The sequence below is a fragment of the Festucalex cinctus genome, chromosome 13 (assembly GCF_051991245.1).
Source record: "Festucalex cinctus isolate MCC-2025b chromosome 13, RoL_Fcin_1.0, whole genome shotgun sequence".
In the NCBI taxonomy this organism is placed as follows: Eukaryota; Metazoa; Chordata; class Actinopteri; order Syngnathiformes; family Syngnathidae; genus Festucalex; species Festucalex cinctus.
In genome coordinates, this window is record NC_135423.1 from 17,749,704 (window position 1) to 17,774,669 (window position 24,966).

At 39.9% G+C, this 24,966-nt stretch overlaps 4 protein-coding genes across 13 annotated transcripts in view; 3 read left to right on the forward strand and 1 right to left on the reverse strand.

Annotated features, from left to right (window-relative positions):
• The window catches only part of kbtbd3 (kelch repeat and BTB (POZ) domain containing 3), a 9,296-nt gene extending 1,372 nt beyond the window's left edge, over window positions 1-7,924 (forward strand). For 4 of the 5 annotated variants that reach the window (XM_077540295.1, XM_077540296.1, XM_077540299.1 and 1 more), the window contains 7 exons: window positions 2,644-2,826; window positions 2,968-3,141; window positions 3,226-3,513; window positions 5,344-5,586; window positions 5,693-5,983; window positions 6,062-6,211; window positions 7,105-7,924. In XM_077540295.1, the coding sequence (XP_077396421.1) occupies window positions 2,644-2,826; window positions 2,968-3,141; window positions 3,226-3,513; window positions 5,344-5,586; window positions 5,693-5,983; window positions 6,062-6,211; window positions 7,105-7,227 (1,452 nt within the window). In that variant the 3' untranslated portion in view covers window positions 7,228-7,924. Of the gene's footprint in view, window positions 1-491; window positions 594-2,643; window positions 2,827-2,967; window positions 3,142-3,225; window positions 3,514-5,343; window positions 5,587-5,692; window positions 5,984-6,061; window positions 6,212-7,104 lie in introns of all 5 variants that reach the window. The other variant, XM_077540298.1, reaches the window with a different exon arrangement.
• Window positions 7,925-7,993: 69 nt separating this feature from the next.
• On the reverse strand, window positions 7,994-9,054 carry sln (sarcolipin). Its single transcript, XM_077541964.1, has 2 exons — window positions 8,932-9,054; window positions 7,994-8,726 (listed from the first exon to the last, which is right to left on the reverse strand). The coding sequence occupies exon 2, from the start codon at window positions 8,588-8,590 to the stop codon at window positions 8,495-8,497; it is 96 nt and encodes a 31-aa protein (XP_077398090.1). The 5' UTR covers window positions 8,591-8,726; window positions 8,932-9,054; the 3' UTR covers window positions 7,994-8,494.
• A 5,097-nt stretch (window positions 9,055-14,151) lies between these two features.
• On the forward strand, window positions 14,152-20,396 carry alkbh8 (alkB homolog 8, tRNA methyltransferase). 2 transcript variants are annotated; one of them, XM_077541016.1, is made up of 12 exons: window positions 14,152-14,373; window positions 14,519-14,652; window positions 14,727-14,830; window positions 15,046-15,177; window positions 15,410-15,505; window positions 15,628-15,732; window positions 16,062-16,132; window positions 16,957-17,063; window positions 17,158-17,318; window positions 17,602-17,867; window positions 18,971-19,120; window positions 19,400-20,396. In XM_077541016.1, the coding sequence occupies exons 1-12, from the start codon at window positions 14,236-14,238 to the stop codon at window positions 20,027-20,029; spliced, it is 2,094 nt and encodes a 697-aa protein (XP_077397142.1). In that variant the 5' UTR covers window positions 14,152-14,235; the 3' UTR covers window positions 20,030-20,396. The 2 variants fall into 2 exon arrangements, with proteins under 2 accessions (XP_077397142.1, XP_077397143.1); XM_077541017.1 differs by lacking the exon at window positions 17,158-17,318 and having other exon boundaries at window positions 16,957-17,095.
• On the forward strand, window positions 19,484-24,809 carry LOC144033146 (THAP domain-containing protein 2-like). Of its 5 annotated transcripts, none has more exons than XM_077541020.1 (8): window positions 19,484-19,616; window positions 21,222-21,332; window positions 22,214-22,406; window positions 22,531-22,644; window positions 22,739-22,792; window positions 23,030-23,237; window positions 24,000-24,159; window positions 24,461-24,808. In XM_077541020.1, the coding sequence occupies exons 2-8, from the start codon at window positions 21,253-21,255 to the stop codon at window positions 24,552-24,554; spliced, it is 903 nt and encodes a 300-aa protein (XP_077397146.1). In that variant the 5' UTR covers window positions 19,484-19,616; window positions 21,222-21,252; the 3' UTR covers window positions 24,555-24,808. The 5 variants fall into 5 exon arrangements, with proteins under 5 accessions (XP_077397146.1, XP_077397144.1, XP_077397145.1 ...); XM_077541018.1 differs by lacking the exon at window positions 19,484-19,616 and adding an exon at window positions 20,966-21,052; XM_077541019.1 differs by lacking the exon at window positions 19,484-19,616 and adding an exon at window positions 21,034-21,052 and having other exon boundaries at window positions 21,225-21,332.
• The last annotated feature ends 157 nt before the right edge of the window (window positions 24,810-24,966 follow it).

Consider the following 24,966-nt stretch of genomic DNA (forward strand, 5'->3'; position numbering starts at 1 on the left):
GTTTTATCCAGAACCCTCACAGCAACTTCCACTGATAACCATTTTGTATTTCAAGGGTTTCATCTAGAACCATAGAACGTTCCACTGAGAACTCGTTCATATTGCAAGGTTTTATCTAGAACCTTCATAGAACATTCCACTGAGACCCTTTTATATTACAAGGGTTTCATCTACTATCTTCACAGCGAGTTCCTCAAAGACTTCTTTTACATTGCAACGGTTTCATCTAGAACACAGTAAATTATACTGAGAACCCTTTTATGTTTCAAGGGTTTTATCCAGAACCTGCACAAGGAGTTTTGTTTCTATATGGGGTTTTTAATAAGAACCACACTATTCTACAGATCAAAATTATTGTTTATGTTAATCATATTTTTGAGACTGAGAACCATACAAACAATTTTTTAATGAGGATTTTGTTTTTATTATTTTAAAATCTTCAAACAATGGACAAGGACAAGCAGACTCTCTAATGAAAAACTATTATTTAGGTCCCGGAGGGAGGCAGGACAGAAGCGAACACAGGTCCAGTGGAATCAGCAACATGACAGCGCGACACATGCAAGCCATGCACACCAGCCTGTCCTCAGCAGGTGGATTCAAATCATCTCCAGCAATCGTGACATGGAAAGGGAGGACAAAAAAAATAAAAATAAAATAAAAAATAGAAGACAGTTAGTAGCAGCAATACAAGGCATACGTACATACTGCACTAGATGAAGCCATTTCTAAAAAGTAAAGTAAAACCATGCATGGTTGAATGAGAGCAGTCCAGTCATTTAATTAATTTATCAGCACATCATAATGATGACAGCGCCACAGACTGGATAAGCCTGTACTCTTAACAAGAGCCTCCAATGGCACAGAATCTCAGGTGAAAGTGAAGGAACCCCACAAGGTTTTCATATTATTTACTTTTAATAAAGTTGAAATACCTTTCAGTAAGAATAAATTACTGGAAAAGGAGGTTCATTAGTCACCCTTAATCCACTTGGCGAAGGCAGTTGCACACTTGTTTTTTTCCCCAAACTCTCTCATGTCTACAAAATAGAAACAGAAGTTAACACACACAAAAAAAAAAAAAAAGTCTACAATTCTCCATAAGGGTCCTAGAGTCACATTTGCTGAAATAAGATAGTAGATTTAACTTACCTTGATTATTTGAGGTTTCCGATCGCTTGATGTTTCACTTCAATCCAGCTTGTCATACAAATTCATGCACAGGTGATCACGTGAGTGAATCGTAATCACCACTGATATGTCACACCTGTTTTGAAGAGGGCGGAGCGTGTAATCTGCGGCAAAACTGTCATTCAACGCCCAGGGCAACCATCATGACAGCCAGCTCCCAGGACACACACACTAAAATCCAGCTTTTCCCCTGAGCAAAACACGACCACCACCAAACATTCAACCATCTGTACACCAGTGTGAGTGGCACTGGAGGCAATGTGTGTAAAATGCCTTGCCCAAGGACTCAACAACACAAATTGGAGAGAGTGGGATTTGAACAGCTCTACCTCCTGAGCCACAGCCATCATCCACATGCAACCAGAAATAGGTCAACTCTCCAATTTCCAAAAGTGAATAAGTACGGGTTACAACGGCAGGAACTAAATTAATATACAGAGAGTATATTGTGTTGCTACATTATATATTTGTACTATATTCTCAGGTTAAGTGTTGTACATCAAAAATTAAAAATGTTCACACAATAAAAAGTTCTTCTGCAGACAAATGCCTCTTAAATGCCAGTCTCAGTCGCATAGTGCACTGACAATCAAGAGACAGTGGAAATTGAACAGCAGACCTTCTGGTTACTGAACAACCAGCTCTATCTCATAGGCCACAGCCACACTCAACACGAAATAGAGACTTGAAAAATACTTCTGAGTGAACATTTGACCACTGTTTAAAAAAAAATAAAATAAAATACAAAAAAAAAAAAGGCTACTCAAAGGGTGAAGTACAAAGCCACAAACCTTCAGGTTTGGGGACAGCCACTGTCCCAAATGAGCCATGCTCCTCCTGCTCTCTTAGTATATGGTGTCAGGTAGAATCCTCGTATCTCCAAGTTGGCCTCATTTTGGACACACCAGCAATCCAGTACAGAGACAAACAAGACTGGCATAGCTCAGGTGATACAGTGGTTGTCTCCCAACCTGAAGGTCGAGTTTGTTACTCAATGCTGGAGTAGTTTTTTTTTTTTTTTTTAATAAATAAACTGGTCAAATGTACTCAATACTCAAATCGAATTTCCTTAGAATTTCTGAGTGAATACTGAAACATGACTAAACATTTGAAAATTTGATGGTAAGAATCATCTAATACTCTTGAAGATCCCCTACTTCCAAAAATAGTTCTCTATATTGAAATGGTTCTTACAGGAACCCTGAGCCTCAAAAGAACCCTTGAAAATGTATTTATTTATTTTCCAAAAAAGGGTTCCCCAGAAGCCCATATTTCTGAATAGAACCTCTACCCTTCATGAAGAACCCTTTTGAACCCTTACTTCTAAGCATGTACATGTGTCATAACCCCAGGATCCGTTCCACAGTTTACGAAAACTCATGCATATCGTATTGACGTGATTATACCTGATGTTGTTTTTTTTTCACTTACTTGGTATCGTTGTGTCCTCAGGTGTCAGTTCTATCCAGAGCCTGCAGTGACTTCTTGCTAGCAACGATAGATCTTGATAACTGCCTGTCACTATTGGCACATGGTGAAGCGTATGGCTCAGCCTCCCTTCTCAAAAGTTCCATGGACTTTGTGGTCAGAAACTTCCAAGACCTTTCCAACACCCAAGACTTCCTGGACATGCAGGTGCTAGTCGGCCACTCTACACTCTTAGAAGTAAAAGTACCTGTTAGAACCTTTTTAGGTTAGATTTGCAGAGAATGCACGCACAAGTAAACAAATACCTTTTGAATGGCAGCTTCTAAAAACGCTTCCAATCATTGTTAGGTGAATGTATTGGAGGAATGCCTGAGGTCAGATGACCTCTGTGTGCCCAGTGAGGAGGCTGTGGTCATGTCACTTTTAAAGTGGGTCCGCCAAGACACTCCTGGAAGACAGAAGCTGCTACCCAAATTGTTATTGCTAACAAGACTTCAGCATCTGCCTCCACATGCACTTAAGGTATTCACACATTCAATGTCAGGTGCAAAGAGATTTACTCTTCCACTTTGTTGCTAACGTTATTTTTTTTTTCTTGTCTGCAAGACTCTTCGTGATTCCGATCTGCTGAGCAGCAATCATTCCTGTATGGCACTGATCTCGGAGGCTCAGATCAGACAGAGTCAGCACATTGGACTGTTTACTGATGCCAGGCCTGCTACCACACAGAGCTACATTTATATCCACAAAACAGAGGAGAATGGAGTGGTCCACCACTCTTTCTGCTACTGTCTGGAAACAAACCAGTGGAGGGAGCTTAGAATGGACCAGGGGGATGGAATGAGCATGATGCCAGACCTGCCAGGCTCCCAACTGACGAGCTTTGCTGAAAAGGTATGTGATCACAGGAATACTGTATACAGTATACTAGGGATGTAACGATATCCAAACATCACGACACGGTATTATCACGATATTAAGGTCATGATACGATATTGTGGGGAGATTGCATTAAACTGCACTGAAAAAAACTAGCCACCAGAGGGTGCTAGAACAGCACAAATTGTAATCAACCTGACTTTTAACAAATGTGCGGCTTTTTATATCGTGACATGACAATGACAATATATTGTGGCAGTTTTAATCTTGTGATATCACAATGTTGCCATGATCCTTACATCCCGAGTATATACACTGCCACAACTCCTACACAGTGTAATTAAATCCAGTTACTAGAAAATATGTTGAGCATCAATCAACAAAGTGGTTATTTTTAATTACAATTTATCTCCCAATGTTATAAAGTACACACATCTGACAGACTTGATGCATGATCAAACATCGGAATTCAAAGCAGACTAGCAAGCAGACACATTTTCCTTGTAATTTCTCACTTGCCAGATCCATGGCCATTTGTTTTCTGGCAGAGTTCATGCTGTTCTCCCTCATACCTGACACAAGCCAACTAACGTAATGACATAGTAAAGCCATAGTGTGGAATCTCAAGCGTCCTCTAATGGTGAACATAATTTATTCAATTTTTAAAAAACTACTGATTTCATCCATTTTCTTAACCGCCTATTCCTCATAAAGGGTTGTGGGAGTGCTGGAGGTATCCCAGCCAAAGTCTGGGGACTCTGAGGTGGGCTCTCCTATCTCTGGAGTCAAAGTCACTGAGATGGTTGGAAAGCTCCTCGGTGGCAGGGGCCCGGAGGTGGATGAGATCCGCCCGGAGTTCCTAAAGACTCTGGATGTTGTGGGGCTGTCGTGGTTGACGCGCCTCTACAACATCGCGTGGACATCGGGGACAATGCCTCTGGATTTGCAGACCGGGGTAGTGGTCCCCCTTTTTAAGAAGGGGGACCGGAGGGTGTGTTCCAACTACAGAGGGATCACACTCCTCAGCCTCCCTGGTAAGGTCTATTCAGGGGTGCTGGAGAGGAGGGACCGTCGGGAAGTCGAATCTCTGATTCAGGAGGAGCAGTGTGGTTTTCGTCCTGGCCGGTGAACAGTGGACCAGCGCTACACTCTCAGCAGGATCCTCGAGGGTGCGTGGGAGTTCGCTCAACCAGTCCACATTTGTTTTGTGGATTTGGAGAAGGCGTTCGACCGCGTCCCTCGGTGAGTCCTGTGATGGATGCTTTGGGAGTACGGGGTACCGAGCCCCCTGATACGGGCTATTCGGTCCCTTACGACCGTTGTCAGAGTTTGGTCCGCATTTCTGGCAGTAAGTCGGATTCGTTTCCAGTGAGGGTTGGACTCCGAACAAGGCTGCCCTTTGTCACCGATTCAGTTCATAACTTTTATGGACAGAATTTCGAGGCGCAGCCGAGGGGTTGAGGGGGTCCGGTTTGGTGGCCTCAGCATTGCATCTCTGCTTTTTGCAGATTATGTTATGCTGTTGGCTTCATCCAGCCGTGATCTCCAACTCTCACTGGAGCGGTTCGCAGCCGAGTGTGAAGCAGTTGGGATGAAGATCAGCACCTCCAAATCCGATACCATGGTCCTCAGTCGGAAAAAGGTGGCGTGTCCTCTCCGGGATGAGATCCTGCCCCAAGTGAAGGATTTCAAGTATCTCGGGGTCTTGCTCACGAGTGAGGGCAGGATGGAGCGGGAGATCGACGTAGCGGGAGATCGACAGGCGGATCGGTGCAGCGTCTGCAGTGAATGAAAGTGAATGAAATTAGAATTTTCCTCTCCCCTTTTCCCTCTTTTTCCCACAAGATGTTTATCACTGGAGGTTGCCGTGGAAACTGTTGCCGGGCAGTGCGAATCCACGTGGCAGAGCCTTTCCATGATGCTACTGATGAGGTGTGGTGCTTCTCCCCTGTAACAAGAACCTGCACACCTTCTCCAGCAATGCTAAAACCCCGAACCATGCATGCAGCAGTGGTCTGCCTGGACCGAGTCTATATCATTGGGGGACGGACGAAGGGATCCAAAGGGGCTGCTTCCAGTCTATTAGAGGTGCTTTTATGTACTTTTTTTTTGTATGGGTGTATCTAACTATTGAATCCAGTGTCAGAACATTTGTTGCTAGTACAACACGTTTTGTTTTGTTTTTTTAAATTAGGTGGAGTATTATGACCCTTTGGTCAAGAGCTGGTTCTCAGTCAGTCCTCTACCTATTGCAATCTTCTATCCTGAAGCCAGTGCTTGTGGCAGCATTATCTACACACTGGGATCAGAGGTGGAGATAACAGACTCCTTCAACCCCTCACTGGACTGCTTCTTCAGCTATGACAGCCAACAAGACCAGTGGTGCCGCCTGGTGGCAGAGTTTGGACAGTTTTTCCATGCAACGCTGGTCAAGGCCGTGTCAATTCATAAAACATTGCACCTCTGTGACCTATCTACTTACAAGGTGGGACTTATAAACACAATTAAACAAGTATTGTAGGCTTTTCTTGGTCACACACGACTTATGTGTTTCATCCTGCAGGTGTACAGTTTCTGTCCGCAGACTTGTGTGTGGAAGGGAGAGGGTTCATTTGAGTGTGCAGGATTCAATGCTGGAGCAGTTGGTACAAGGGACAAAATTTACATTTTAGGTGGAGACTATTCCCCTGATGAGATTACAGATGAAGTTCAGGTAAAACCAAGAATGTTTAATTTTTTTTTACCTTAGCCTCTGGTCATGTTTAGAGGTGGGAAGCTCTGGGTACCTCACGATACGTTACGATATGCGATAAGGGGCTCACGATAATGATGATCTCATAATATGATGGTACCTACCGTGATTATCGATACATTGGTCAGGTAATGTAAGTCCACGATAATCTACGATAAAACTAATCAAGATGAGAAAATAGTTTCTTTTTCTACCATCACTGAAACACAATATTAAAACTGGTGTCTTCTTCACAGTGAGTACTTTGGTGTATTTTTTTTAAACAAATACAAATGTCTTCTTAACAGAGACAACTTCCTGTGAACAAATGGCGGGGGGGGGGGGGGGGGGGTAGGAAAAAATCACCACCACACATTAACAGAAGCCCAGAGTTGTAGATTGAGAAGGAGTTCACGGGTGTAAATCCTGTATTTACGGTATAGAGTGGATTTTCCTGAGTGAAAATGGAAGACCGTGCCTTTAAAATTGATTGAAGATATATACATTTTTCAAAGAAGCGTATGCAAAACTGAGTCACTTGCTGGACAGATAAATGTCTTTTACAAGTAAAAGTAAGCTCTTGAGTCTTCTTGGCCTGAAGACTTAAGGACATTTGCCCGCCACTCTTATGAGGCGCTCCCCCTAGCGACCCGCCAAATAATTGCTAAGTAAGTAATGAACAACGGAGCCATTATAGCAATCGTATATTGGCGTAGGCATGTCGTTGATCGATCGGGAGACAAAGTATCGATAAAGTATTTATCGCAATATCGAGATATCGTCACGTCATGTTATCACAAAACTATGAGATAGCGTTCAGGGACCTAGTGTATGACAATGTTTGGTATTATTTTCATATTTGTTGTTCTACACAGGTGTACCACAGTGACAAGAGTAAATGGGAGGAAGTGGCGCCCATGCCCAGAGCCCTGACTGAATTTCACTGTCAGCTCATCAGCTTTAATAGGCACACAAATCCATGGAGTGACATCGAATGATACATACAGGCGGCAAGCAGACTGTAGAACCTTATAAAAAGCATGATCTTTATTGATAATGAAAGCAAAGTGTTAAGAACTCTCACGTGCATCACCTCCACTCCCAAAGATCATCTTCCCATTTTATCATACTCCTGAGCTATTTATTTATTTATTTATTTATTTATTACGTGAAATCCATATACACATTATAAACACAAGAAGAAACATACTCCCTTCCATGTCGAAGCAGCATTCAGCAGAAACCTGTTTTTAAAATGTCATACTTCCAAAATTGTATGTGTCTCCTAATCATATTTCATAATTCCGCCCATCCATCACGGGAGCCTATCCCAGCTGACTTCCCGGTGAGCTGTTTGGTACATCCTGAATTGGTCACCAGCAAATTCTGGGGTACGTGTAGACAAACAACCATTGACACTCACATTCACACCTCCGGACAAAGTTAATAGAACCAAACATGCATGTTTTAAGAATTTGGAAGTAAGTCATTTACCTGGAGAAAACCGATACAAGCGGAGAAAATACAAACTCCACACAGGACGGCTGGAGCCCGGATTCAAACCCCCAGCACAGAGGTATAAAACCAATGTGTTAAAGCCATTGAAGACCTCGTTGTATGTAAGTAATTCAGACCCAAATGTAAAATGAAGACATTGCCATACTTACGCAGAAAGAATAAATCCTTAACATTTCATCCAGTGTGCCGAAGTGCTCTTCTTCCAACTCTCCACACTTCCTTTTCCATGTGTAATTTTATTTTTTTCTTACAAAACCTGAAAACGAATACTCTTGTGTGCACAAAAAAAAAAAAAAAATGCTCGAGTCAATCAAATAATGAACTGATTTTGCAAGAAGTCAGTAATAAGTTAAATGTTTGAGTCTTTTTTTAATCTGACACTCAGATCACTTTAAACAGTTAAAATGTATACAGACTCAGACATAACAGCATGGTGAGTGTATAAAATGTCATCTACTCATTGATGACATTGCATTGTTTGAAAACGGTGCCTGTTTAATTTCTGGAGTTTTGTTAACCTTCTGCTCTGTTCTGGGAATACGTACAAAAGTAGCTCAAAAGGCACCTTACAATCTTGGAATTGTTTAGCTTTGATGTGGTTTACGGTGTCCAATTCACATAGTTTCTCCCGATGAAAACACTGCATCTGAAAAGTGACCTAAAATAGCAGCAGAAACCATGCACACGCTGTAAAATGTCTCCCATCTCCTCCCGCAGGAGATGGGAGGAACGTCCATGCTCCACATGTTAGTCCTGATATGTTTTTACCAGCAGCCACATCAAGAGAACGGTAATTAAGACGATCATGAAGTTGAGGAAGAGCTCCTGCACCGAACGATCCATGGCAGCTTTCCAAACAGGCTGGGTGGGAGACAATGCTGAGGAGGCAGCGGCTGCTGAAGGAGGTTCACAGGACGAGGGGTTGGCAAAAAGGAGGAATTTGAAGTGAAGATGCGTGTTTTGCCGTCAAATCTCACACCTGAGAGAAGCAAAGCTAAATTAAAAGCTTTAAAAGTACAGCATTTATAAGTATTTTCAAACAAAATAACTAGACATTTAAACACGAGGTACACAAATGTAAGAGTGTAAATGTATGTAAGAATGCCATATAGATATACTAGATGAACCTAAAGACAGAAAAAGTTACCAGTTCACATCGCCATAGGCCTTGAATAGATTATTACCTTTTCACCCCTTTGATCTCACTAAACAGGAAGTTATGTGCTCCAATAGGGTATTTGCTTGTCTTGATTTCCAAAAACGCAGTCTGTGTCTATCTTCAGCTTTCTGCCCTCACCAGGGGCCGGGCTTGCCCCTAAAGTAGTCAACCTCAGTGGACCGCCCATGGTTCACATGCAAACCAAATGATGTCACCCACACTTTTACATGAACAACCAATCAAGTGTTTTTATTTTCCGCAATCTGGTCCACTGGATCTCATCTCTCCTACACATAACCAAAGAGAGTCTCAGTCGCTCTCTGTCTGGGTTATTTATAGCACATTATTGCAGATACAAGGTGGATTACAATTGCCTCAAATACAATGCATTCAACGTCTCATGGATAGAGGAATGTGTAACAGTATCGGGGGTGAGGCTGTGCAAAAGATGAATAATGCAGTCAGCTTTTCAAAATGTAACATTGGAGGCTCAGACTCAAGTCCAATTGAAGCTACAATTCATCATTTTGACATGCCCACAAAACATTCACTCCACAGTGTTGTTCTATTCCACAAACTGTTGTTCCAAAGGGAGGCATGCAAGTTCGACACTGCTACTCACATAAGACCTAAAAATGGAGGTCACATAAATATAATAAAGCAACTTGTCCGAGTTGGATTTATTATTATTATTTTTATTAAACCCAAACAGGTATAAATAACAAATAGAGTGTGTTGAATTTGGTTTAAAAAATAAAAGCACCCTGATCAAAAATATTGGAATACAGTATAAAATCAGGTGCTCATTATAGAGGTGCTTAGACATTGTTCTGGTGTATATTCAAATAAAGTTTTGTTGATTTAATATGTCTAGGATTTTTCAGTGTGCAGAACGAACCAGAGACCATTTTATTTCGATCAAAACTTCATTTGTTTTTTTTTGTTTTGTTTTTTACATTGGTTTAACCAAACATGTTACAGTATTGCTTTTATTCCTCCCATTGCGATAACATTGTTTTCAATATCACTAAAAAGTTGCCGACCAATTTTTTAGCTGATATTATTATCTTTGTTGAACAACTCTCTGTACAACATCCATATTGCTGGCGTCAGGCCGAATAAAAAATAATCACGCTTCAGGAGACCCCCAAAACATTGCCTCGTCTTTCAACACTTTTGATCGGTCAATAATTTGTAAAAGCATACCACAGGCACACAATTTCTTGAAAATATATGAAATTTATGAAATATATATATGTGTGTGTGTGTGTCTATATGACATTTCCAAAATTTGGACATAGCAGGTTTTGGCCTGATGCCATCAATATATACATACTGTATGTGCCCCCACTAGTTTAAACACAGCATTCTGATTACCGGTAATATTGCATTTGAGGAATATGAATTAAGCAGCAAAATCCATCCATTTTCACCCATCTCAGGGGGTGGCCATTTTCCCACTTGCTGTCAACTGAAAATGACATCACAGTTACTTCGAGCTCAGGTAACAACCTGCTTTCTGAAGTTGAGTTGTGATTAATTATGTCATTTTCAGTCAACAAGTGAAAAAATGGCTGCCCCCTGAGAAGGATGAAAACGGGTGCATGCAGTATTAACCAGAATGCCATTTTTAGACTAGTGGGAGTGCGTAGAATATGTTATTGTAAAGATTTTGGGGCAGGATTAACTTCCCCTTTAAAGCATCACGTACCAAGTGATACTCTTGCGGTTGTTTGTTTTCCACTTCTGCATCTCTCCATGCCGTGCTGGTCCCAAGAAAGAATCTGACCATCAGCCAGCTGCTCATCTCACACTTGACAGCTGCTTAAACTGGCATTATCTCCGAACTGGTGCTAAACCCTGTGACACATACACCTTCTCCTGTGCACACCTCGAGGTCACGGCAGGACAAAGTGTGTTTGAGTAGGCCTATCTTGAACCTTTCCATCACAGGGCATTCCCGAGGGATTGAGTAGATCAAAATGGCTGCCATATAAGTGTCATTGTATCGCATACAATTCTGCCAATGTTGGACATAGCTGTTTGACCCGCGGATTCCCATTGTCATGAGATCCGGTGTGGCTCTGATTGGATATAAAACGGGCTGAAGTGTGCAGACAGGATAGACCACAGAGCAACCTAACAGCTGTGTATGTATGTGTGTGTGTTAGATAGAAAAGTGCTGGCAGGGTTACCGAATGGAGCAGTAGAGACAGAAGTGTCAACAGCACCTCAGAGACACCATTCAAAACATTCTGGAACCTGCTGCACAAGTATGTGTGTGCAGAGTATGTGCTTGTATGTCCCTCTTATGTTCATAATAAACGACTTAAAAAGCAATGCTTTGCGTTCCGATAACCGATAGTAGAACAAAAATTATTAAAACAACAGAGTTAGAAGATGGGGAAAATGGCTGAACTGGATCTTGTGAAGAAACCCCCCCCCAAAATATATATATATATATATATATATATATATATATATATATATATATATATATATATATTTTGCCATATTAGTGTTAATAATTGAAAGCATTTTTTTAATGTAAAGAACAAATAGTGAATTGTAAACTTTTCATCCATCCATGTTCTACAATTTCCTGGAATTTTGTATGCCTATATTACGCATTTAAATATCTAAATATTTCTTTTCATACAAAAGTTGTTGAGTTTCACTCCACTACACACATTTTAATGAGCGGCTTAATAATAGTTTGCTCATTAAAAATACTTCACATTGATGGGGAAAGACAAATGGAAAAAACAACAACAACATGATTTGATTACAGAAATACATCACGAAATGGTTGCCTATTTCAATACGTGCTAATTATACCTGCATGTAGGCCAAAATTGTGAGCAATAAAAAGTTTATTGAGCCTTCAGCTTTCGACATTTTGAAGAGTCTTAAATGTTCCTACATGGGCAGCTGTGATTGGGCAAGAGACAGGAATTTGTCCCTGCTAAAGGCCAACCTGGTGAAGATCATGTATGTTTAACAAGGATTTAACCTTTGTACCATGTTCCATTAACAAATCGTTTTTTCTGTCTTTGCTGACACTAAGTCTGTACTTTTTTTTTATTGTATTTATTTTCATTTTCTTATTCCTCACAAGGGTCGCGAAGGGTGCTGGAGCCTATCTCAGTTGGCTTTGGGCAGTAGGCGGGGTACACCCTGAACTGGTTGCCAGCCAATCGCAGATTTTATTTATTTATTTATTTTATTTTTATTTCTTAACACAACATACATTACAGTTAAAAGAAAAAAATCTTTTTAAATTGGATTTGAATGATGGATTTTTGTTGACCTGAATTGCAAATTACTGCAGTTGCACAAACACTAAGTTGTACAAAAACAATCCTCCCCAGCTAATACAGCATTTGAGTTCAAGTACAGTACTTTAATAACTTGAATACTTCATTAAAACACATTACATAAAGTTGGAATCTGACTTTCCTTCATACAAAAATAAACCCAGATGGTTTAGATTGGTTTCATCTCTCTTACCTTGCTATTTCATCACCTTGGTTTTTCATATGATTCATCCTCCTCCAAATACAGGTTGATCAGTTAACACCCAAACCCTTTGGACTATAGAACGGAACCACTATTTTAAAAACCCAGATCTGGTTTCTCCATTTACTCGTCTCCATCCAACAGTCCCCAGCTAATTAGAATACAAAGATGCCTTCGGCAAGGACTTTGGTGTCTGGCTCCCAGCCCGGCATTTCAAAGAGTGATGGCGAGCCTCAAGGTAGACACTCCATCCCACTCAAGTTTGCAATGTTTCACTACTCAGTTGCTGTGTTGAAGGTCAACAAATCATTGAAGCTCAACTTTAAAGTAAATATGAGCACGGGGAATAGTGCATACAATTTAGAATGAGACACAAATATGTGGGAAATATGCCTACAGAGCTCACAAAAACTCATGTCAGCATACCTCTTGAGACGCCGCTTTACCACATTTGAGGAAGGCTGCCATTCAAGTCTAGGCACTTTTCTTAAGGCTGCAACTCAACAAGTATTTTATATTGTCATAAGACAGACTGTAGTCCATTTTGAAAGTTTGACTTTAGCTTGACCCTCATGCCCAGTGAACAGTGCATTTTATTTTTTGTAATAGGAACAGATCATCCAATATTCATTAAAAAAAAAAAAAAAGAAAGAAAGAAAGAAAGAAAGAAAGAAAGAAAGAAAGAAAGAAAGAAAGAAAGAAAGAAAAAAAAAGATAGTTTCAAGTGCTTTAAAAATAGATGTAGCTGAGCTGTTATCATGTAGGGGATCAGTCATGCGCTTCCCTTTCTGGCCAGCTGTTGTTTTGCAGACTAAAATGACGACGAATGGCTCCCACTGGCAAACCCAGCCTGGTGCTGCAATTACAGCACTTTGATGAATAAAGACAGGTGATTCCGACATTACACAATAACCCAGACACACTAGGAACCACATCCGCAATGGTTCATGTAAACCAGGAATCACAAAGTGTTACACAAGCAGATTCATAACTCGAGACAAGCTATGCAGGAATTTTGACCAGCCACAGGGATGCATTCATTTATTACTTAATTTAAGGGCAGGCAAATTGCGAATGGCTTTTTTTTTCTTCTTCTTTTTGCAGACTCCCAGGGAGACTCGCTTTCAATAGTTCATTATATCCCTGAGTATCACGTTTGCGAAGTAGCAGTTAATCATCCCTGGAGAATTTTTGCCAATCTGTGGATGGAAGATTAGAGCGACATTAAGCGTGGCATTGCCATCATTGTTTTGGTCGTAAATGGGCACAAATGAAAGTAAAGTATGTTTGACGATCAGGTTTGAACGCAGAAAGTGTACCTGCAATTTGTTTTGTTAACAATCCAGTTGACACCTCCAAGCACACCGACTACTTGTGCAATTTGTGCAATTTATTGATATCCATTACAAAAGCTGCACCATATCATCTGTCTTCACATCTATAATAATGCTGATCTTTGAATGACACTCTTACAGAAGATTTTACAATTTTGTTTATTGTTGTAAGTGTAGTTTGCCGTTTTTGAGTCTTTCACACAAAACAATATTTCGTGAGAGGCTCAAAAGTATGATACTTTGCAGGGAGCATGTGCTGCATTGTCCAGCGTGTTTTTTTTTTTAATTTAATTAAATTTACTTTAAATTACCTTTTAATTCCTCCCAGCGCTCCCGAGTTCCAGTGGAGGGCAGCACTTGACGGGGCGTCTACCAAAATGAAGAAGAAGAAGAAGAAGAAGAAGAAGAAGAAGAAGACTGTAGGAACCACTAGTGTTTCATGTTTCTCCCGGACAAACCTAAAAAAACGTACAACAATGGACATAAATGTGGAAAACAACTTGAAGGCTTGTCGAAGGGGTAAAGTTGACAAGAAACTTCTCCGTAAACAGATTAAATCCAGTCACACGTTGCTGAAACACGAAGGAATCAGGACTACGTCGGAGCCCACCAAGGTAATTGCATAAAGGGAGAAAGGGAATGTAGCGATATATACAGATGTTGTTTTCTAGCTGTGTGGGATATTAGAATGACTACATAGACTACATGTTTTTGTTTCAGACAGTTCAATGGAAATGTATCTGTGTGTGTGCTTTTCAGAATTTGGTGGTGGCTAATGGTGGCCTGGGGAATGGTGTCAGTAGGGAGGAGCTGTCTGCTGTGCTAAAAGAGATGGGGGAGGTGGAGACCCTCCTCATGCCCCCTCACAAGCCCTACGCTTTTGTCACATATGGGTAAAATCGATCATAGAACCACCTTTTGGTAAGTGTTAACATTTTGTCACCTTATCCTGTTGCTCTTCATGCAGATCTGAGGAGAATGCCCGCAAAGCTCACAACCACCTGAATGGTCAAATACTTCAGTGTCGAGAAGAGAATACTGTGACTCTCTATCTCAGTTTTGTTCACTCAGGTATTGTAGTGTTTTGTCGTCTGTTTTGGTACATAGTGTTTTGGTGATTTGAATTGCACCGTGCACAAAATAAGGACAATTGAAGCGCTTCACAATGAAAATGGATGGATGGAGACTGATTGTTTCCAAGATTCAAGTCTGCTTCCATGGCACACATTGTCTGTCATTCTGAATGAATGTTTATTTCCAATCAACATTTATGTGTATGTTTACAGTGCCATGTGAACAGCAGGTTTGTGTGACTTTGCCAACTGGACTGGTGTTGGTGGAGGACTTTGTTTCTCCAGAGGAAGAAGCTCTACTGCTTGCTGCCATCGACTGGTCGTCGACTAGTGATGATGTCACTGGTAAGGAGGAGCCGTGAAATGTCTTGTAGTGACTCAAGCTCAAGTCTTAAGAAGTTTGAAGTATCGCAGTTTGGCATAAAACTCAACATCCATACATACATACATACAGACATACATACATATTACTAGTACAAACTGTAGATACATAACCACAGCAGTATATTTGATCATGTTAGAAGACTAATCATTTAACTGGTTTGTCAACGGAAATCTAATGTTCTATTACACGCAGCACAAAAAGCTCTGAAGCACAGAAGAGTCAAACATTTTGGCTTTGAATTTCGCTACGACAACAACAATGTGGACAAAGACAAGCCATTACCTGTAGGTAAGATGAGTTGCATTTAACTAAGTTTTATTTCAACTTAGAACTATTTTCATATCCTTTGACCTGCATAATTATGGGAAAAGCTGAAATGTGAATGTGAAAGTGTGTGTATGTGTATCCAGGTATTCCTGAGGAGTGTCAGCCTGTATTGCAAAGAATTATGGAGAGTGGACACACAAAGTTTATGCCGGACCAGCTGACTGTGAACCAGTACGAGTCTGGACAAGGTTTGTTTTGCATGTATATATGTCCTACAGCATCATAGCCACTTTCATATAACTTTCATAATTAGTTACACAGGTAGGATTTGTTCATATCATAGCAAATATCTAGGGTTTCATTTGTCAGGTTTACAGTCATTGTCACGTTGTACAGAAAATGTTTTGTTTTTTCCACAAGGTGGCAGCACAGCCTTGGCACACATGAAGGAAGTTGATTTTTCTCTTCTTTTTGAACATTGACTTACTTACTGCAAAATAGGATTTGTATTTAAAAATACTGAGCTCACAAACAAATGAATGTAGCATTTAATAATGATGATTTGTTACATTTGTAGGTATACCTCCTCACGTGGATACTCACTCTGCCTTTGAGGACACCATCCTTTCACTCAGCCTGGGGACAAAGGTATGAAATAACTTTCCTGGCCTCAAAGCAACTCTGACCCTTCCTTATCAATGAAGTAATCACATTTTTGCAAGGACCTCTCAGTACGGTACAGTTCAGTCTTTCACCACTTGAAATTAGAAACACCTTAAGAAACATTTAAGGAGACATAGTATGTAAAATTGACTTTTTAATTGCTTGTATATTATTAGTTGGGTCTCTAACGTAGCTGCCCACCTATTTAATGTCTAACCACCATGTAGATATATCACCCACCCCAACACTATCCTATCCTTTGCTGTGTGTGTGGCTTTGTAGATAGCGTTTTCAGCTGTTGTTTCAGGGAACAGTCTGATTCATTTGTCTGTATTCCATCAACACATCTATGCATGCACGCACAAACACACGCACACACACCCACGCACACTGGTCTTCACAAAATTCAATTTACCTGCTGTCAGAAGTTGCGCAGGATGCAGTTGGAAATAGTGTCGGTGTAATTTCCCTCAAGAGTTCACGCTGTTCTGCTCCGGAAAGGAAAGAACAAATTAGAATCAAACACTGACTCTCTCATGATGATGATGATGACGATGATGCTTCTGCAGCATGTTAGTGAAAATGAGCACTGCTGTGCTTCTCCTTTCTCTTTTGGTTAAAAGGAAGGAATTGGGATCATAACGGTCCATGATGGTGAACCAATCTACCGTAATTAGAAGCTGAACAGCAGGATATTATTTGGTCCGATTTAAGTGACTTAACAAAAAGCATTGGTCCTTACTACATCCCTAGTTTGTTTTTTGTAATTAGTTGTGATCATTTTTTGTTTTCTGCGTTTCTTCTAACAGACTGTGATGGAGTTTCGCCATCCCGACGGCCGTGTAGTAAGCGTGTTTTTGCCAGCACGGAGCCTCTTGGTGATGCAAGGAGAGAGCCGTTACCTCTGGACGCATGGGTCAGTCCACTGCAGGGGTTCCATTTTGACTGGTAACATTTAATTTGTCATAACATTCTGTTTGTTATCTTGTTTATTTTTAAAAAAAAAACAGAATCACTCCTCGTAAATTTGACATGGTGCCCACCAGCGACCCACAATTCTCGGCCCCTACAACATGTGACCTTGGTGCCCTCAACCAACTCACTTTGAGCAAAAGGGGCACTCGAACATCTTTCACTTTTCGCAAGATCAGACATGAACCTTGCTGCTGTGGTGAGCCCTATTCAAGTGCACAATGACATGATACTTTTTTAAAATATGGATTTAACATACCACATCTACTGTGTTCCATTTTGTTCGCCATTACTTGAATTACAAAAGATGTTTTTTTAACAATATGCATTGCCACACGTCCCAATGTAAACAAGCATACATTGTCTCGAGAATTTTACAATAGAGGCCGTCCAAAGTAAATAAATGACAGCTGGACAACAAAAATAAATATAATACTGCAGGTTGCATTTATAGTTTTGCTTCCTGCTTTTTTTTTTCTCAGCTTTTCCCTCCACCTGTGATAGTCAAGGGGCTCCCTCTCCACCGTCTCCCCCCTCTCTTCCCCGAGGCCATGGCGATGCCGCCCGTTTGGAGGAGGAGTACGTTCACCGGGTGTACGACGCAATCGCCCCCCACTTCAGCAGCACGCGCCACTCCCCTTGGCCGCGCGTGTGCCACTTCTTGGCCTGGCTCATGCCTGGAAACATCCTGGCCGATGTTGGCTGTGGGAATGGGAAGTATCTGGGTGTCAACCCGGAGGTGATTAGTGTGAGTACCGCTTTATTTGTCGTACTATTACAGTCATATTATTTACATACTTTTTAATAGTTTATTGATGCACGCACAAATGAGGAAATGTTTTTACTAGGGGTGTTAGACGATTAACATTTGTAATTGTAATTAATGGCATGACTTCAATAGTTACCTCACAATTCATCACAAATTTTATCTGTTCTAAATGTACAATTAAATGTACAATAAAAATATTTTTTTCATGCTCTTGTTAACATAAAAGTGTAAAAAAATGAAACTAATAGAAATATGGCAGCATATTTTAGTCATTGATAGAGTAATTTCATTCAGTTAAAATTAAAAAGCTGTACTGTACTGTAAAAAACGAATGTGATATTGATTTGTGTTGGTCATTTTTCTGTCACTAGATGGCATAATTTCATTTGTAAGACGGTGACAGTGCATTACTGTCATATTTCATATTCAGAGCTATATCATAGCAATATATTATTTTTAACATGAAGTAACTTAAGAAATTCTGCACATTTTTAAAATTGTAAAATACAACTTGACCCCAGTCTCCACAAATATATACATTATTATTTCATTTATTACTGCTAAATTTTGATGTGGATGTGTCCGCTGCGTTGCGACTGGAATTCTCCCAGAACAGGCTTTCCAAATAAGGGGCCGTTATTAATCGAGCGTTAAAAATATTTGTGGAGTTAAATGAACTTTAAATTAACGCACTAATTTTGACACCTCTAGTTTTTATACGAGACAAATCCTCCTCATTTGCTTCAGCAAATACAATATCTTGAACTTGCAGATTTTGCATGCTTTTCTTTTTTAAGGACTAGTATTAGTTAATATTCTGCTGGCAGAGTGGTTACCACGTCTCCGTCACAGTTTTGAAGTTGGGTTTTCAAATTTAGGCCTTCCTGTGTGGAGTTCACACGCTTGGCACAGTTTTCAGCTTCTTTCCACGTTCCAAAAACATGCATGATTGGTTCATTGAAAGCTAAATTGTCCATAGGTGGTAATTTGAGTGTGAATAGTTATCCAAATGCTGTTAACATGCCTTTTTTTTTTTCTTTATAGAAATCATGAGTATTGTGTGTTTGTTTCTCGTATACCAGGTGGGCTGTGACCGGAGCAGCGCCCTCGTCCAAATATGCGCCGAGCGAGGTTTCCAGGCATTTGTTTCCGATGCCCTCTGCGTCCCGCTTCGAACGGCTTCTTGTGATGCCTGCATCTCTATAGCTGTCATACACCACTTTTCCACACCAGTATGTATTGTAAAAGCACACAGTGAAAGGAAGACAGTAATACGGACCTTATATATTCAGTCTGACCAAAATATAATGACAAATTGTGGACAATTCTGTACTTCCAACGTTTTTGTGTATAGTTAATAGCAATGCTGTGACCCAGCTCCTCAAGCAAGGTCCAAACGCATGCTTGGAGGGGAAATTTGTTGTGACACGAATTGTTTTTCTTGAAGATTTAAAATATTCTAAAATATTATAATATAATATTTAAAATATTTGTGAATTATTTTATCGTAGGAGCGTCGCCTGGCAGCTGTGAAGGAGTTGGTGAGACTTTTGAAGCCTGGGGGTCATGCTCTCATCTATGTCTGGGCTTTTGAGCAAGAGTTTAAGCAGCAGAAGTCCAAGTACCTCAAAAACCACAACCCAAGAAGCAATACAGCCAAGGACGACACTGAGCCTGATGGAAAATCCAGCGCATGTACCGGAAGCAACCTTGAAGATAACATGAAAAGTGCGTCAGATGATTACAAAGTGACTAATGACAAACTTAGTGTTCATATTAATCGCACAGCCTTCAACTCTCGGGACCTTCTTGTTCCATGGCATCTGAAAGAAGGAAAAAGAAGGGAGGGTGACTCAAGAGAGGCGAGGGCGGATATAGATAACGCAATGTGTCAAATAGCTTCAAAAGACTCTTGTCCAGACAAACCCGAATCCAGCATTAGATCCCACTGTAATGTCGACAGTCAACATAAGTCAGAAAGGCAGAGTTGCCGGGTTCCTGTCTTCCACCGTTATTACCACGTGTTCCAGCAGGGAGAGCTGGAGCAGCTGTGTATGCAGGTGGAGGGAGTCAAAGTGCAGAGTAGCTACCATGACCAGGGCAACTGGTGTGTTATTTTAGAGAAGGACTTTGGAAGTTGAAGTCCTTATTAGATTTACATTTTTAAGGCACAATCAAAGATTATTTTAACAGCCAAAGAGAATGTATGATGGATCTAGAATATCACTTCAGTAGAGTGCAGACCGTTGTACCTTGAAATCATACAAAAAAAAAAAAAGTGGAAATGAGAATTATGATGTAATATTTTATATTTTTTAGTGTTTGATTATGAGGCACATGGTGCCAGGCAGGTCCCAATGACCACATGTGTAGCCCACGGGCCTGTTCTGGCTCACCAGTGATGGGATGTTGTGATTTCCTAGGAATGTTATAGACTTATACATTCATTGGAAAATGTTAACAATGGCAGAGATTTATAGAAATAAAGTGTTGCGTGTTGTTTCTTAATTGTTGTGAAAACTTAACATGCTCAGTGTCGTCATATACATGAAGAGGGTTGGGGGATCGGGGGGGTAAAAACCCTGAAACAATTTGGCGTTTGTACTCAACAGGGAAAGATGAGCTCGTTTACCTGCCAATAGAGTAAGAAGCACCTGTGGCTAAGGCCAATCTGTGGCAGGGTAAAAAATAAAATTAGTGAATATCATGAATTATTCATAGTAGTAAAAACATTGTTAAAGCTTGAGTAAATTTGCAATTTCAGAAGTTTGTATCAAACTAGCCCTTGGCATTGATCAGTACCCATGAAATTCTCAGCTTTGAAAAGGTTGGTGACCTCTTGCCTGCATTAAATAAAGCTCAGTACTGTTGGAAAACATCAAACCTGGACATGAAATAAACAATGAAATGGAATCGATTCAACATGTATTTATGAAGTGTAAGAAAATATGAGGAGCAATATGAATACAGGAGATTTTTTGTGAATTAGTATAAGGGAACATAATTTAAAAAGCAAAGTTATTATTAGTAGTACTATACAAAATACTGTATTGCTTGATGGAAAGGACAGCAATAATCACTGCAGTTCAATAGTTGGCGCTAATGTGTTATGTTCATGTGTGAGCCAACAATTAGAAGACGACGACGAAGAACTCAGTGTTGCGGTATGTTTGTTTTTCTTCATTAAATAACTAATCTTTGAATTCTTACTGCTTTTGACACATCGTAGATTGTTACGCACATTAGACATGTAGTTTGGGTAAAAGACACGTGGGCATGTCAATTATCAGGTTTTACTAATATTATTTAAACAAATTACTTCCATGTTTACAGTAGTTCCAGCACCTCAGAAGTACGAAGGAAGATGCCCGAATATTGTGTGGCTCATGGTTGCAAAAACGAGCGAAATGCCAAGGTCAAGGCGCGGAATATTACCTTTCACAAGTAAGTTTAAACTCGAGTTTTGTCCGTTTTTGTCATTTAAAAGTAATTTGAATAAAACTGTACCTGGTAGTCCACCAGAGAGTGAAATGCTAAAGCTGTGTTATTATTAGGAATGCTGTCAAAATTTGTTAAAATGGTGATATGCTAAAATGAATGATTTAGCCTAAAACGGAATTAAATCAATTTTACTATGACATGAAGATCAATTTCATACTTCATAGGTTTAAAATGGACAAATTTCTGAAAAGGGGAATCAACCTAACACTTTTCTTTACAATATGTTGTTGTATGTGCCCCCAGTAGTCGAAATTGTGATTAATGTTGCGTTTGTGGAATGTGAGTCAACAGCAAAATCCAGCCGTTTTTATCCATCTCAGGGGGCAGCCATTTTGCCACTTGCTGTCAACTGAAAATGACAGGTAACGATCAATTATGGTTTAGTTTGGTCGTTCCCTGAGCCCCGAGTAACTCTAATGCCATTTCCTGTCAGTTGACAATTCAGTCAGGTGGCGTTTCTGATATTTCCCCAATGCAACACAATGCAAATGCTTGCTTTACACAGTGAAAACAAATGACTGATTGTATTGCTTGCCTGTGACTAGCATACAAACCAGGCAGAGTATTATAGTAGTCAAATGACATTTCATCACTTTTTTTTTATTTTTTTTTAATCAAATTATAACAATCCATGCTTTCACATTTTTTTACATTTCACACAGATTAACTCACCCGTTTGGATTTTGATTTCATACTGTATATTTGAACATGGTTCGCCTATGAAAAATGTCTTGTGCCTCTGAAAAATCTTGTGCCATGCTACAAAACAAGCGTATTGCTCTATGAATATTAATGAACAAAGTTATTGTCGTCTGTGTTTTAAGGTTTCCAAAAGAAAAACATAAAAGGAGGCGGTGGGAAGTTGCCCTATGTAGAGAAAACTTTGTAGTCAGTGACTACTCGGTGCTCTGCAGCGCTCATTTTAAACCCGAGGACTTTGACAGGACCGGCCAAACTGTCCGACTTAGAAGTGGAGCCATACCATCAGTTTTCAACTTTCCGGATCATCTCCAAAAAGTAGGTGTGTCACAAAAGTGGGTGTTTTAGATGTGTATATAATCCAGATAATATAGTAATAAATAATACACTGTGCTGAATGATTTGATTTTAATCTGTATTTCAATATTTTTGATGTTTTTAGCCATTGAGAGGTAGGAAAACGCTGGCTTCGAAGAGAGCTGAACTAGAGACAATGGATCTGTCTCAGGCTGTCTTGAAACCAGAAGTCCCTGAGCCAATTGTTGAGAGTCCTAAGGTTATAACCATATGGATTTGTCACGGTTCATCTTGCATTGTAACCTGCTGTTGTTTGTGCTAATTGTTGTTTTTTCTGTATTTGTCATATCCAGAATGGTGATTGTGGGATTAATAAAATTGAGAATGTTTCCCAGTACCACGCAAGTGTAAGTGCTTTTGATGGTTAGATTTTTCACGAGTTTTTGAAGCACTAATTGTTGTTGTTATTGTGTGTGTGTGTGTGTGTGTGTGTGTTTTTGTCTTGTTTTTTTTAATTCATTCAGATTTGGTTGGCTTGTTAACATTCTTTTCTGTGGCGTGTCAAATTCACGACTTTTATTTTCATGCTTCAGAGGGACTTTAAACATAAGTCAAAAATCTTTTCATCATCATCTTTCTCTTAGGATCACTCCTATTCATTGCCCTCTGCTGTTCTTCTAAAGAAAAGACTGGATGAAGCCCTAGCAAGAGTGGAGTGTCTGGAACGGGAGAGCAGAAATGCGAAAATCAGGGAAAGTAGGGCTAAGGATACAGTGCGCTGTCTGATCGACGAACTGAAGGAGAAGGACCTCATCAACATAGAGCTTCAAGACAAGCTTGATTTTTACTCAGGTAAAATGAATGTACAACTTAAGTCTATAGTATGATATCAGCCCTCCATAATTATTGGTACCCCTGATTAAGATGTATTTTTTTTTCTTTCAAATGAATACAAGACCAAAATATCAAAGAGGAAAATTCAACTTTAGTTGCATTTATTCTCGGGGATTGGGGGGAATCCCACATTAAGAAGTAATTCTTTTACATCAGCTCATTTGTGTCACAATATTAACACCCCTGATGTTAATTAATAGGATCTTCGACGATTCCTTCCAAAGACTCTTTAAAATGTAAAGCTTAAATCGTCCAGTGACGTGGGCCCTTGCCTCTGTAGAAATGTTGCACATAAATGCCCAACTCCCTCGATTCAGCATTTCTGCACTTTATTTTAGTCTAGCTTTCGCACATTTATCTTTAATAATTGCCTCTTTTTTTTTTTTTTTTTTTTTTTGTCTTAGCAAACTTATGCAGGTCCTGAACTCCCTATTTTTTGTGCAATTCCCGCATCTTAATGATTAAGATCATCAATAAATTTAAATATCAAACAAAAATAGCCATAAAAAAAAACATAACCGTAGCTAATATTTGATTGTCATTGCACATGCATAAGTACAAAGCAACAAAATTTCACTTAACAGGCCAAGATACATGAATGAAGGCGGTGAAAAACAGTATTATGGCTGTTTTGGAGCACCTTATAATGCTTATATGTTTTGCAAGACTTCCTAAGTGTTATTTAAAACTGACTTTAGTAATGTGTTTCTACTCACTGAGTTTCAGGGCTTAAACTTGACCTCCTTGCAAAGAAGGGCCATGAGTACTCTAAGGACCAGCGCGAATTTGCACTCACGCTCCACCTCAATGAACCAAAGGTCTATCACTACCTCCGAGATACTCTACAACTTCCACTCCCACATTCAAAGACTTTGCAAAAGTAGGCATGCTGTACCTTTTTTTGTTTTTTTTGTTTCTTTTGTTGGATTGATGGATTGAATAAATTTGACATTGAAGGCTTGCAACTATGATGTAGCATTTTACATGAACTTATTAATTCAGTCATTGCCAGTGGGAGCTGGTCTTCAACTCAATCTGAGCTTATGGAATTCAAAATGGAGCATATTGAAGTAAATGAAGTTGACAAAGATACATTACAGCTGTCTTCCCCCCCCCCCCCCCATCCCTTTTTCGTACGTTTTTCTTTTCCTTTTTTTTTTCTTTTTTTTCTCTCTCTAAAGGTGGAAGGGACAACAACCCCATGACGAGACAATTCCAGATGATTTTCCGCCATGTGAAGATTCAGAGTTGAACCAAGTGGGTGAGGCAACGTGATAGATAGCACAGGACGAGATTGTGTTCCTGTCTGCCCTGCTGCAGCAGCGAAGAACACAAGTTTCCATCCTCTTCTGCTGACATACCTATGATCATGAGCGACCATAGCTACCTGCCCACCTGTTTTGATGGCCTTGTTGAAAATGCCCTGGTCTGTTTCTGGGTTTGTTTATTGACATATGTTCATGTCATGTGAAGGTGTATATTGTAATGTAAAAACAGCGCACTGGTTTCTTGTATCATAGCTACATGTCCTTCATTTGTAATAAAACTGCATAAAGTTGCTTGAAAATTCGAGTTACATTTTTTTATTTCTTTTTAAAATTTAATAATGGTCCTGCTGCACTGCCACTCTGACCATAGGTGTCGATCAGGTCCTTGCACTGAGCTGGAGGCAAGAATGCGAATACAA